The sequence below is a fragment of the Pristis pectinata genome, chromosome 4 (genome assembly GCF_009764475.1).
Source record: "Pristis pectinata isolate sPriPec2 chromosome 4, sPriPec2.1.pri, whole genome shotgun sequence".
Classification (NCBI taxonomy): domain Eukaryota; kingdom Metazoa; phylum Chordata; class Chondrichthyes; order Rhinopristiformes; family Pristidae; genus Pristis; species Pristis pectinata.
Genome location: NC_067408.1, coordinates 101,734,162 through 101,747,878, shown reverse-complemented (window position 1 = coordinate 101,747,878; position 13,717 = coordinate 101,734,162). Strand labels below are relative to the sequence as shown.

The window sequence follows — 13,717 nt, the reverse complement described above, 5'->3', positions numbered from 1 at the left end:
CTGCTTAAGCAATTGAGAAGTGAGCCAGCTGCTTGTCAATGTTGTGCAATAAGTATGCTCTTATAGGCATAGCCAGTGAGGTCCAACTTTGTAGAGGTTAGCTTCAGCTTCTTGAGAAATATAATTTCGAAGAGTATGAAACAGTAACGTGTTAAATATCATTACAAGTACCTTTTGTTTCTAACCCTTCTTGATTGTCCTACGGCAGCACATGTTGTACAGCATCAGACCTTCTCAAGGTCATGCACAAAGTATAAGTTACATAGTTTTGTCATTCAATGGTTCCTTTGCTTTCAGGGTGTGTTGAGAATCTCCACATTAAACCTTGGGGAGAGGTGAAGTGAACAATTGTTGACCTAAACTAAACTCTGCTTCCACATTGTCAGTTTTTCATTTTTTTCGCACGAGTTAGGAGGGCATCTTGAGTTATAGTTCATTTCAGTTCCTCTAAGAAAGTTGCATGTTGTGTGCAGAATTGTGATTATTCTGTAAAATTACTGGCTCTTCACTTTAATCTAGAAATCTTTATGAACTTTGACTGAAGTTTTTTGTTATTTTAAGTAATCATACTCTACTTTTGAATTTGAAGCCACATAGAGTTCCAGATCATGTGATGGCAAAAATACTTAAGTGGAAAAATTGCCATTTGTCAGTAAGTGTGGTGAGAACTCTCAATACATTCTTTGGAAGAAGTGAACTGTGAAGATGTACAAATGGTATAGCTATAAAACAATGAGAATTTGACATACCCTGACCCCATCGTTTCTGACAATCTAAAATTGCTTTCCTTGTGCCTGACATTGCTAAGATGTATACATTCCAGTAAAAATTAGAGGACAGAATAACAGTTAAAGTTTTGTTTTAACTTTATACTCAAAACACATCCTGTCTGAGTTTTGTCTTTAACTTTCTGTATCACTGATCAAGTATTTGTATTGATCCTGCTGCAAGAATCATTTGGTCTTTTATCAGTCTCAGCTTGTGTGTTAGTTGTCAAACTGGAAATCTGGGAGATTTAGTTCCATTGAGTGAAATTTTAAATTTAAACTGGTATCTTTTATTTTGAAGATTAATGCATTCTTTGGAAGTAGTCAACTCTTCATTAGCCATTTATAGTTGTGCTTAAAATATATTTGGGAGTATGCAGTGACCTCTTAAGCTAGCAGAATCTCTTGTTTTTAATTCTCCCCGCTTTCTCATCACATCTCTCTGCCTGGTGTTGCTCCAGGAATATCATGTGCTTATTCACTTTCTTCCTTGGTGTATACTTCTATTCCTCCTAACTATTTCCCATGTTTTCGAACAAGTTAAAAGCAGCATACAATTTTCCATTAGGTACAATGAGGATACATTTATTTTGGGTCACATTGTAGTCTTTTGTTGAAAAAGGAGATGCTTAGATTTCTTTAACTTTTCCCAAAGCTTTAATAATGATGAAAAAAAATCACTGCTATCTTTGAACTTCTCTGTAAATACTGCAAAGCAAAACTGCCTAATGTAATAAAATAGTTGGAAAATTGTAGCTTGGTAGAAACCACCAATTTCAAATTGGATACTAAATGTCCTTATTGAATTTTAGTCATTAAGTCATAGAGTCAAACAACCCTTCAGTACACCATGCCCATGCCAACCATCAAGTATCTATCTATACTAATGGAGACACGAGACTGGAAATCTGGAGCAACACACAAAGGCGCTGGAGGGACTCAGCAGGTCAGGCTGTATCTTTGATTCTGTCCATTTCCCTCTATAGATGCTGCCTGACCCGCTGAAGTTCCTCCAGCATCTTTGTGTGTTGCTCTATCTATACTAATCCCATTTACCAGAACTTAGTCCTTAGCCTTCTCTGCGTTGGCAATTCAAGTGCTCATCCTGATATTATATAAATGTTGTGAGTGTCCCTGCATCCACCACCGTTCAGACAGTGTTCCAGATTCTAACCACCATCTGGATGAAAAAGTTCTTCCTCAGATCCACTCTAAACCTCTTTCCCCTTACCCGATAACTATGTCCCCTAGTTTTGGATACCTTTGCTTCAGGGAAATACTTCCTACTATGTTCCTCATCTATGCCTCCCCTCAACCACCTCCACCCCAAAGAGAAAACAGCTTATCCAGTTTCTCCAAGTAGCTGAAATGCTGCATCCGAGGCAACATCCTGGTGAATCCTCTTCATATCTTTAGATGGAACATGTTATTGTTCAAATCTGTATGATTTTTTTTGCACAATCCATTTTAAAAGAGGTTAGTGTAGGGTAAACGCTTCCCAGCATCAGTTCCACATCTGTTTTTTGGCTGGAGAATTAAACACACAGTCTAGGCAGAAAATTGGACGTCACAACTCCCAATTTGTTTTCTTGGATAAGTACTAAGGATTCATAATTAATGTTTATTTCTCGCTCGTATCATTAAAACAGATTATCTGGTCATTTATGTCGGTGCTGCTCAAGGAGATATGGCTAAGCACATTGACTGCTGCACAAAGAAAATTATTTACTTTGAAGTGCTTACAGCAGTACAAAGGAGTTAAAATATTTTTACTTCAATGAGTTACAATTAACTCTTCAAAGTAGAGACACAAGAGACTGCAGATGCTGGAATCTGGAGTAACAAACAGTCTGCTGCTCAACCTGCTGAGTTCCTCCAACAGATTGTTTTTAACTCTTCAAAGTAGATATATTGAGATAAAGTTCCTGAGTTGTTCCTCATGATTCACTCCAATCAGTTTTACTTTTTCTCTCCCCACTGCTACTTCCTACTTTTGCTTCATTTATTCTAAGTACTTACCATATTCTAATTCTATCCCCATTATTTTAGTGATCCCCATGTGTTTAACTCTCATCTTACTGAGATGACATTTTGAAACTGTACATCATTGTCCAGTTATTGTTTTATTTTTTTCCTTGTAATCTAAGAAATGCAGGTATCTATTCTGAGAACCCAGAATTTAAATGAAGTAAAATTCAGCTTGTCCCGCACCATTACTCCATGGTGTGATTTACCATTTGTCGCAAGTTTAACATAGATGCTGATTTATGAGTCAGAGAAAATGGCATTATTACTGGAGAAAATAAATCAATAAGTTATGTACATGTTCAAAATGTAGGTGTGCATGCTTTAGAGGAAGCTTTAATCTCTAAAGTATGATAACTAAGTTGAATCCTTGCAAAGTAGAATTATAGACTGTTTTGGAAGGTGGAAAATTACTGCTTGAGGTTCACATTAATCATTGGATGATTAAACCATAACAAATGAGTTGGTGAGATAAATGGCAAGTTGTTACAAGGTAGTGAAATAATTGTAGGTTTAGATTTAATTCGTATGAAATAAATATTTTAAGGTTTCGTGTTAATTCAAATTCTGCTGTACAAGTTTGAACCTGTCTCTGTAATGGCCACTGACTAATTCAGTGTAGTGTTGTATTCCTAGACTAAAATATAAATCTTAAGGGGTTATGTGAAAGCATGATCTATGAGACCTTTGCTGTTGATAACACTTATAAATATGTCCCATGTATATATAAGCCCCAGCTATTGAATTAAATAACTGATCATCCATTCACATCTCACAACTGATACTATTAATGATTTCATTTCAAAGGTAATTCTGGCTAAGAAATGCTTCAGAACTTACTGAGGATAAAAGCATCCATGAACTTTCCAGGTTACAAGCTATGGCAATAATCAATAATGATTGATGCTAGAAATACCTGGTAACTTAAAATAAGAGCTTTTTGCCACCAACCATGTTGGGGAGATTGAAATATATTTAAAGTATGAAACTATTGACTTGAAAAGATATATGCCCATGAAAGAGGGAAATGCTTACTTTACTGCTCATCTTTTGCATTTATCATCAAAACAGCTTCCCCTTTGATTTGGAGGGGGGTAGAGAGTAAGGTAGAAATATTAATTGATGTTTAATTTCTTGGGAGGAGATGTTAGCTGGATCTTTATTTCCAGTGTCTGTGTTTAACCCTAAAGTAACATTTTTTGCTAATTTACTTGCCCCCTTCAATTCTGAGGAAGCATAAATTTTCAAGCATCTTAATAAAAAAAAACTTTTTGTCAAATACATCTCAAAAGTAATGTAATATTTTTTACCTCTTGGAATCATCACTTTCAATGTACTTCACAATATTGCAGTCCTCAATCATGCTGCTGAATGTAATCAATTTTAAGTATTTTTCTTGGTCAAGAATGAAGCTGATCTATCATGCAATATTACAGTGGTGCTAATATTAAAAACTGTGTTTTTCCATAGAAGGTCTCTACACATGTAATGCTACTCTAATCATGGGATTTATTTATGTTTTTAGTCTGTGTGTTTTCTGCAGGGCAGAAAACCTTGCTTTGTTATAATTGTGGACAGTACCACATGGGATCAGTGCAATACTGTTTACCTTTAAGATCATATGATATGAATGAATTGGTTGTGGCATGTATCACTCAAGACATTTTATATTGACAGCATTGAATCTGAATTAGTTTTTTGTAGTCGGGGTGGCAGCTATCTCAATATTGTAACACTTGGTGAAACCTTCATTTCAAGCACTTCTTTGAACGTAGAACAGTACAGCACACGAAAAGGCCCTTTATGCCATGATGTCTGTGCTGACCATGGTGTCAATTTAAATTAGTCCTATCTGCCTGCACATGCTCTATATCCCCCCACACTCACTACCTGTTCATGTGCTTTCCTAAATGCCTGTTAAACATCACTATTGTATCTGCTTTCATCACCTCCCTACCCCCGCGCCCCCCACCCCCCAGCAGCACGTTCCAGGCACCTGCTATGGAGGTGGGGGGAAAAATACTTGCCTCGTAAATCTCCTTTAAATTTTCCCTCCCTCATCTTAAAGCTATGCCCTCTAGTATTTGAAATTTCCACCCTGGGAAAAAGGCTTCCATCTACTCAATCTCTGTGTGTCATAATTTTACATACTTCTATCAGATCACCCCTCAGTCTCAAATGCTCCCAGAGAAAACAATCCAAGTTTTGCCAACCTCTCCTAGCTAGTACTATCTAAACCAGCCACAAGCATATTTTGCACCCTCTCCAAAGCTTCCACAACCTTCCGGTGACCAGAACTACAAACAATACTCCAATTGTGGTTTAACCAAAGTTTTATACAGCTGCAACTTGACTTCCTGACTTTTATACTCAACACTCCAACTGATGAAGGCAAGTACACCGTCCACTTCTTTACCATCCCATCTACTTGTATTGCCACTTTCAGGGAGCTATGGACTTGCACCCCAAGATCCCTCTGTAAATCAGTGCTCTTAAGGTTCCTGCCGTTTACTGTATACTTTCCTCTTACATTTGACCTCCCAAAGTGCAACACCTCACACTTGTCCGGATTAAACTCCATCTGCCATTTTGCCGCCCATATTTCCAACTGGTCTATATCCTGCTGAATCCTTTCACAGCCTTCCTCACTATCCATAACTCCTCCTATTTTTGTGTCTTCCAAGGTCCAGTCTTATCCTTATCCATAACTATCTGAAAACTTACGGAGTTTATGATCACTGTTCCTAAAATACTCTTTCACTTGAAACTCTGATCACCTGGCCAGGCTCATTTCCCAGTACAAGGTCCTGGTTGGGTTGTCTACAAGCTCTGTCAAGAAACCCTCCTAGATGCACCTAACAAATCCTGCCTCATCTAAGCCTCTGGCACTAACAGTGTCGCAGTCAATATTGGGGACATTTAAGTCACTTCCTGCAACCCCCTTTTCCTTTTACATCTTTTCATAATCTGCCTACATATCTGTTTTTCTCACTCCCACTGACAAGTGGGAGGCCTATAGTATAACCCCATCCTCATGATGTACACCTTTCTTATTCCTGAGCTTTACCCAGATTGCCTCACTGGATGAGCCCTCCAGGATGTCGTTTCTAGGTGTTGCTGTGACATTCTCCTTGATCAGTAGTGCAACTCCCACACCTTTTTTACATCCCACATCTAAAGCATCTAAATCCTGGAACGCTGAGCTGCCAGCCCTGCCCTTCTCTCAACCAAGTCTCTGTAATGGCCACAACATCGTAGTTCCATACACTAATCCAGGGTCAGTTCATCTACCTTACCTGTAATAGTCCTTGCATTGAAAGAAATACCCTTCAGCCTTTTAGCCCCACCATGTTCATTAACCTGGCCTTGCCTGTCCTTTCAGGCATTACTTGATCAAACCTCTATCTTCCTCTCAATCCCTCCACTTGCTGACCTACTGCTCTAGTTCCCTGCGGGCTCAATATGTGAAGATCTGAAATGCCCATGCAAAAATATCAGAAATTCATATCTAAATCATCTTGAAACTCTTCACCTTTGGGTAAGAAATATTAAACTTTCTCTTGTTGGATTATTGAAAGACTTTTTGGTTGAGTAGAGTAATTCATTTTGTCATAGAAGCACAGACAATATAATCAGTCCTTCAATACTATGTCAGCAGATTACCTACTAAAACCAGTTTGCAAAATCAAATTGTAGCCAGGTTGTATTACACGATCATCTGGAAATCAGATTGCAAGAGAAGCAGGTTTCCTAATTGACTATGAAGAGACAATGTGCAGTGCATTTACATAGTGCAGTGAAATATTTTATAGTGATAGGTAAAGGGGAGATAAAAAAATTCCAAGCACTTTCAACATATTTCAACTGTTTATACCTGATGAGATTTTGCTTTCAGCTTTTCAGTATTAATTTGTAGGTTAAAAACTGAAAATGGCAAAAAACTTCAAATAAAATAGACCTATCCCTGCTTAACCTTTAAATCAAGGAAAACAAACTTGTATTGATATAACCTCTTCAACGTAGAATAGCTTCCCAAGAGATGTTGCTTTATTAACAAAATTTGACCCCGAGCTATGTGAATAATGTTAAGGTAGATGATCAAAGCGATAGAGGAAAGAGAGGCAAGAATTTATGATTTTTAGTCACTTATGGAACAGTGAAGTTCAGAGTTAATCATGACAACAAAATTGGAGGAGCACATTCACGGAGTTGGAGGCAATTATAGATTTGGGAAAGGAAGAGATCATGGAAGAACTTGTGAGGGGAGAAAAGGTGGTTTTCTTAATTTGGAGCCAGTGTAGGCCAGTAAGCAAATTAGTGTTGGTTGAATAGGACTAGATACAGGGTTTTAGATCAACTGTAGTATGTGAAAGGCAAATTGAGAGAGTCTGGAAGGAGTACTTTGCAATAGTCCAGTAATGTAACAAAGCCATGCACATGAAGAATTTCAGCAGAAAATGGGCTAAGTGTAGACAAATTAGAACAATGTTATAGAAGTGGAAATAGTTATCAGTGAAGTGATTGGTCCAAAGTTAATTGCAGGTTAAATATGGCAACTTGTGTTAAACTGGTTCATTTTGTTTTAGATCCTAGGCAGGTAGATGGAATGAGTAGCTAGTGAAGTGACAAGCTGAAAAGTCCAAATGCAACCAACTCAGTCTAAATTTCTGTGATGTTCTGCTTTATATTGGTTAAAGGATGCATCAGCTCCTGAACTTATTTCACGTAGTCGTTTGCAAAATTATCAGATCTTACCGGACCCATCCCACAGCCTACAGTGCCCACCTGTCTGCTCGTACCCCAGCCACATAATCTGACACTTTCCAAACCAGTTTTTAATACTTTCTGTAAATGACCCTAAAATTCAAAGACGTTAGAAATCCTGAAATTCTTTTTAATTTATCAGATAAGATCCATTAAAAATCAGGACACTTTGGAATCATAAAATAATAACTTGCCTTCCCCTACCATAGGCTCAGACTCCCAATTACAATGAATAGGTCTGACCTGGTGTTGGATCAGAGAGACAATTCCGTGGTTTTAATGCTGAGGAATCTCAGAATGACTGAGCTCCACTGCTGGACTGTTTGAGGAGTCCAGTGGTAAAGGATAGTGGTCGTTGCAGCAAGGGGACTTGTGTGGGATTTCTCTGGAATCCTTTAGAACCAGTGGCCATAGCCAGAAAGATCCAGTTCATTATTTTTGTTAATGACTAAACTTTGGAGAAGCTTTAAATTTCCACAATGGCACGTGGTTTTGAGCCTGAGCATTGCAAACTGGTACAAATAGTGTTTAATGGTTAAAAATCTGTGATTCTAAAATTTTACAGAGATGCAGAAAATGCCTTAGTGACTTGGACAATTTTATCCGTGCATACGAATACTGAAGTTGCATATGGGTACCACTGGAATACTGTATGAAATTCAAGATGAGAAGATTTTCACTTGCTTTAACCTGCATTCTTTTCGTACATGCACATCTGCTGTGAAACAATTGTGTTAAAAATGAATGCATTGAATATTTCCCCCATTTAACTGCAAAATTGTGGTTTCCATTTTGTACTGTGAAAATAAAAATCATGTTGATTTTCCACTTACATTTGACGAAATATTCTGCAGCAGACTGGAAATCAACTTCGTAAGAAAGTGCATGAAGCTATCTTAATCTTGTTTCTTCATTGCTTTGGGCACTTTAGTTGAAGATATGCAGGGACTAGCTGGAATTTAAAACTGTTTCCATGGTTTGATTCGTGCAGACCAGGGCCTTTTATGAAGGGCCCAGGTATTATGTTGTATGTTATATTTTTCAGGTACCCCTGGTTAATGAGCTTGAAACTGCCATGCACCAGTTGCTGAAACAGCGGGCTACCCGGTTTGTCCAGAGACGGCAAGATGATATTAAAGATGAATCATCGGAATATTCAAGCCATTCAAGTCAGTCCATCTTGAAGGTTTTTATTTTTCATTGAACAGCCTTGTTCACTGTAATACATTAGATTAATAAGAATGCATATTAATCCAGCAGTCTGGTTTGAAGTTACCAAAGGAATCACGATATATTTAATTTAGTACAAAAAAAAACTAAATAGCTTATTTAGAGGAAGTAATGTGCTCTGATTACATGGCCAAATTTTGATAAATACCTATGGTACTGTTACATGATCGATGGATCATTTTTGTTTTGGATCAGATATGGCTACTACAGATAAACTGAAACTCTTAAGTATTCTTAAAATCATTCAGCTAGGGAAGAATGGTTTTAAGATTTTTATTGCTTTATTTTTGTTTGCAACATGAGGGTTCATTCACTCTTAAATTATTCCCAATTTTGTCAGGTTATGATTTGAACAGGAAGAAATTCGTGGAAGAGCTTAACAGTTTTCTAGGGTCTGCATGATCAGCTGATCTCCATCAGCACAGTGCCACTACAATGCAAGGAATTTAAATGTTCATTTTAACTCAGCTTTTTGAATGCTGTCTCACACTCAAGTATACAATATTAAAATTTAAGACCTACTGGTTTTTGGTTCATCTGGGAGATGAATGTCTGTTTCAAGTTTTTTGTGTCTCACAGCTGACCTTTCAATAAAATATTTCTAAGCAACATGCGTATTTTATAGCATTTTCTAATTTTTGATACTTAAAGATTTGTAAATTAATTGGTAGATTACATTTCCTGCAAAATTGTATGCTGACAAGAATTCAGTCATGTTTTAGCAATGAATGTTTTTTTAAATAAGTAATTTTAGTCTTTCTTCTCACTGATTTCTAACTAATTTTATTGCTGGTTGCATTAATTTCTTTCTTAATTTACAAACTCCTAATGGTGTGGGTCCCAGTAGGTTCAAATTTTGTGGTCAATGAAAATTAAAGTTGGTTTTACTTAATATCATTTTTAAGAAGGCTTTTGGTAATTTTGTAAACTTTATATTTTCAGGCAAAACAGTTATGGCACCAAGTCTGGATTCATTTGGTCGTGACCGTGCTTTATATCAAGAAAATGCCAAACAGCGAAGGATTGCAGAGAGAGAGGCCCGTAGGTATGATTGCATGCTTGAAATCAATCCTCTTAAAATGCCAGTGCTCTTTAAATGGAAGCAGCTGCAGCATTCATTGCTAGGTCCTGTTGAGCGTTTTGTGACATTCATTTACTATAGTGTTTCCATCTCAGTTGCAATTTCTGTTTAGTTAGTGTTAATAGACACACTGTGAGTTGAATTAAAAGTTATGCAATAATATTCACAGACAATTCTTTAGTAGCAGAATATGCATACACTTGGACATAATGACGAGGAATTTGTCCTCATTGCAATTTAGAGCACAACAGATTGGCGGTCTTAGCACAATTAATAAACACAAGAGTGAAGCAAATGTATCTTGACAAGAAAATATTTTGCTAGCAAGAAGGCAACAATGTAAAGTTATCAAGAATTAACTTTATTTTTATTTAGAGCACGTCGAAGGTTGGCCAGAGAGCAAGCAGGCAAGATGGCTGAACACCATGAAGGGTTATCAAGTGATGATGAAGAGACATCCACAGACATCACAAGTTTTAATATGGAAAATGGTATGTTGCTTATAAAATAATCTAATGTATTTGTTTCATTTGATAAGGAAAGCATTTGCCTCGCTTGCCTTCATCAGTCAAAATATTGAGTACAGGAATTAGAGAGTCATGTTATAGTGTTGAAGTTGGTAAGGCCACATCTGGAGTACTGTGTACAGTTCTGGTCGCCCTGCTATAGGAAGGATATCATTAAACTGGAAAGGGTACAAAAAAGATTTATGAGGATATTATTGCACAGAAAAAACAGAGATAATGTTACTGATGGTTGATCTTAGATCATAACTAACCAGAATTAATGTTACAGGCTGAGGACTTCACAAAAGAAATGGCCAGCAACAGCTGTGTTCTGCATCAGACCGTTCCAGCATGGTTTTTTTCCTCAAAAGTCAATATCCATCATAATTTATTAAGATTTTTGCAGACAGATTAGCTCTGATTAACAAACATTCCTTTTCCTCCCTTAGATGCTACCAAAAACATTTTGTGTCACCTGGGAAACCTTGATTTTTATCCTTTCCCAGACATTCTCTTTGTTCTCCCTCCATAGACACTGTCCTGCTACGCATCCCCAGCATTTACTGTTTGAATTTCAGATTTCTAGCACCTGCATTTTTTCTTTAACTTTTCAGTTTCTGATTCTTCAGTTAGTAATCTTGGAGTATTTTCAGGACAATTTGTTGAACCCTTTTTATATCTTGTTAATAATAACTGCAAAGACGGAATTAGAATCCAGCTGGCCGTTTATTTCTTTCTCCGTTCCCATGTTCTCATCAAGTCTCCAAAAGTCTGCGTACCGTCTAAAACTATTAGTGGTTTTAAAGTATTAACACCAAATTGTGTTTTAAGGAGGATGTAATTCAGAATTTTAAGGAGGATGTAATACATGCAATGCAGAAAAAAACATTGAATGAAGACACACAATTCTAAAATTTTTTGTAGATCGAATTGTTAGTGAATCCAGGAAAGTGTTTGAAGATGTTTTGGATGATTTCTGTACACTTGATTCGATCAAGACCAGATTCGAAGTCTGGCGGCAGATGTATTACACTCATTACAAAGATGCATACATTGGTCTCTGCCTCCCAAAATTGCTCAATCCACTTATTCGATTACAACTCATCAAATGGAATCCTTTTGAGGTGAGTCCTGATGCACTGTTTTGACCCAAAACGTTAACAGTTCTTTCCCCTAAACAGATGCTGCTCGGCCTGCTGAGTTCCTCCAGCAGATTGTTTGTTGTTCCTTTTGAGGTGAGAACTGGTGATGGTTTAAGAATGTGATTAAGGTAATCTAGGTATTTCAAAGAATTATGGAGCATTGAATACTGGCTTTGTGAATTCATTTTTCCCCAATTGCTAATGCCCCTATCTTGACATTCCCGTCAGAGGGATAAAAAGCTGCTTAGTGAAAGACCAAATTTGTACTTCAGCATTCTCAAGAGGATACCTAGAGAATGGCACAGGCAGACAACAGCTGGTCTATGTAGTCCTGTAAAATGAACTGTGGCTGACTGGAATGGAATAAATAAAATTCTGTGGATAAGAAATATATTTGCTGATTTATCTATGCACTGTTGATTAAAGGAGAAAAGCAGATGAAGGGTGAGTACTTCTAATGATGTAAATTAATAGAATAAATCTGCAACAGCTGCACTAAACTTAATATTTTTTCAGCCTCTTTTTAAGGTCACAATGCCACCCCTCCCCTACCTGTCTCCTCCTTCCCCAATCTTCACCTGCCTACTGCCCCACTGTTCACCCTACAATTTTTTCCTTCTTCCCTCTACATCATCTCCCTCTCCTGCCTTTCTTATCCTCTCCCATCCCTGGTCTAATCTTAACCCCATCCTCCGTCTTCCTCCCCTTCGTCCATTCTGGCCCCAACATAATTTTATTTTTCCCCTTCATGCTAGCCTGTTCCTCATCATCCCTCTGTTTTTCTGTCACTGTTTTCCTTCTTGAATTGGAAAGCATCCCTCCAGAGACACTTCTCATGATTTTTCAAACGCAGTTTGATTGGTCTCTAAATGTTTTATTCAACTGTCCATTCAAAGCTTGGAAGCCACGTTTGCACTTGTTTTTTAAAAATAATCTTATGACAACAGTGAAAATTTTAAATATCCTTGGGAATTAGGAGGTTCTGGAAGGGGTGTGTGCAGAAGTTTTAAGCTCTTTTGGGGTATTGCAGGAATGCTATGAGCTGCTCACATCGTGAAAGCACTATTTTGTAAATTGTTTGTTCATTGTCTATAACAGCTTTTAAGAATGCATTACTTGTAACACTGTATATATCTTTCTAACAGCCAAATTGTCGTGACTTTGAAAGTATGCTCTGGTTTGAATCATTACTGTTTTATGGATGTGAAGGAGGACAAAATCCACAAATGGATGATGTTGACACCTACTTATTACCTGCAATTGTTGAAAAAGTGGTCTTACCAAAACTGACTGGTAATTAATTTTTAATACCTTAGACACATGACAAGATGTATTTAATGAATACTTCCCTCCTATTTGCCAACATTTCTCTGTTTTAGCACATGTATCAAAACATTGCAGCATATGATTAGACATTTTACCATTTCATTATAATTTGCTATATTCAAATTAGTTTTTAACTATTTCAGAATTAGTGATCTACCAATTTGATGGTGTTTTCTGCTATTATCTGTATTCAAAATATGCATAGAAATGTTCCAACTATAGAATACATGGTAAATAGAGTACTACATCACAGAAACAGGCTCTTTGTCCATGCCGGCCTGGTTTTCTGCCTAGTCCCATCTAACTGCACCTGGACCATAGCCCTCCATATCTCTCTCATCCATGCACCTATCCAAACTTCTCTTAAATGTTACAATTGAACCCACCACTTCTGTTGGCAGCTCATTCCACGCTCTCACCACCCTCTGAGTGAAGTAGTTCCCCCTCAAATTCCCCTTAAGTATTTCACCTTTCACCCTAAACCCATGACCTTTAGTTCTAGTCTCACCCAACCTGAGGGCAAAAAGCCTGCAAGCATTCACCCTATCTATATCCCTCATATGTATATTGAAATATATGCCATATATTCTATATGGTATATATTTCAAACATACAACCTCTTTAATAAAGTTTGCTGGATTCCATGGGTGTAAGTTGAAGTATGAAATATTTCTCATTGACAGCAAATGTTCTTTTTATCATTTAAATAGGCAAAATTTTATCTGCCCTCATCCAAATAAATTGGGATAAATATTTACATGGCTAGCAAGCTATTTTGTCAAGTTCATCTTAAATGGGACTTGACTTTCTGGATTGGGATCATGACAGTAATGAAAATAAGGGAAGGGAATGTGGAAGTAGAATTCTTTGCTATCT

At 37.2% G+C, this 13,717-nt stretch overlaps 1 protein-coding gene across 2 annotated transcripts in view; it reads left to right on the top strand.

Annotated features, from left to right (window-relative positions):
* paxbp1 (PAX3 and PAX7 binding protein 1) overlaps window positions 1-13,717 on the top strand; it is a 45,490-nt gene that overhangs the window by 20,920 nt on the left and 10,853 nt on the right. For both annotated transcript variants that reach the window (XM_052014845.1, XM_052014844.1), the window contains exons 8-12: window positions 8,602-8,725; window positions 9,729-9,831; window positions 10,243-10,358; window positions 11,298-11,497; window positions 12,661-12,808. In XM_052014845.1, the coding sequence (XP_051870805.1) occupies window positions 8,602-8,725; window positions 9,729-9,831; window positions 10,243-10,358; window positions 11,298-11,497; window positions 12,661-12,808 (691 nt within the window). The remainder of the gene's footprint in view (window positions 1-8,601; window positions 8,726-9,728; window positions 9,832-10,242; window positions 10,359-11,297; window positions 11,498-12,660; window positions 12,809-13,717) is intronic.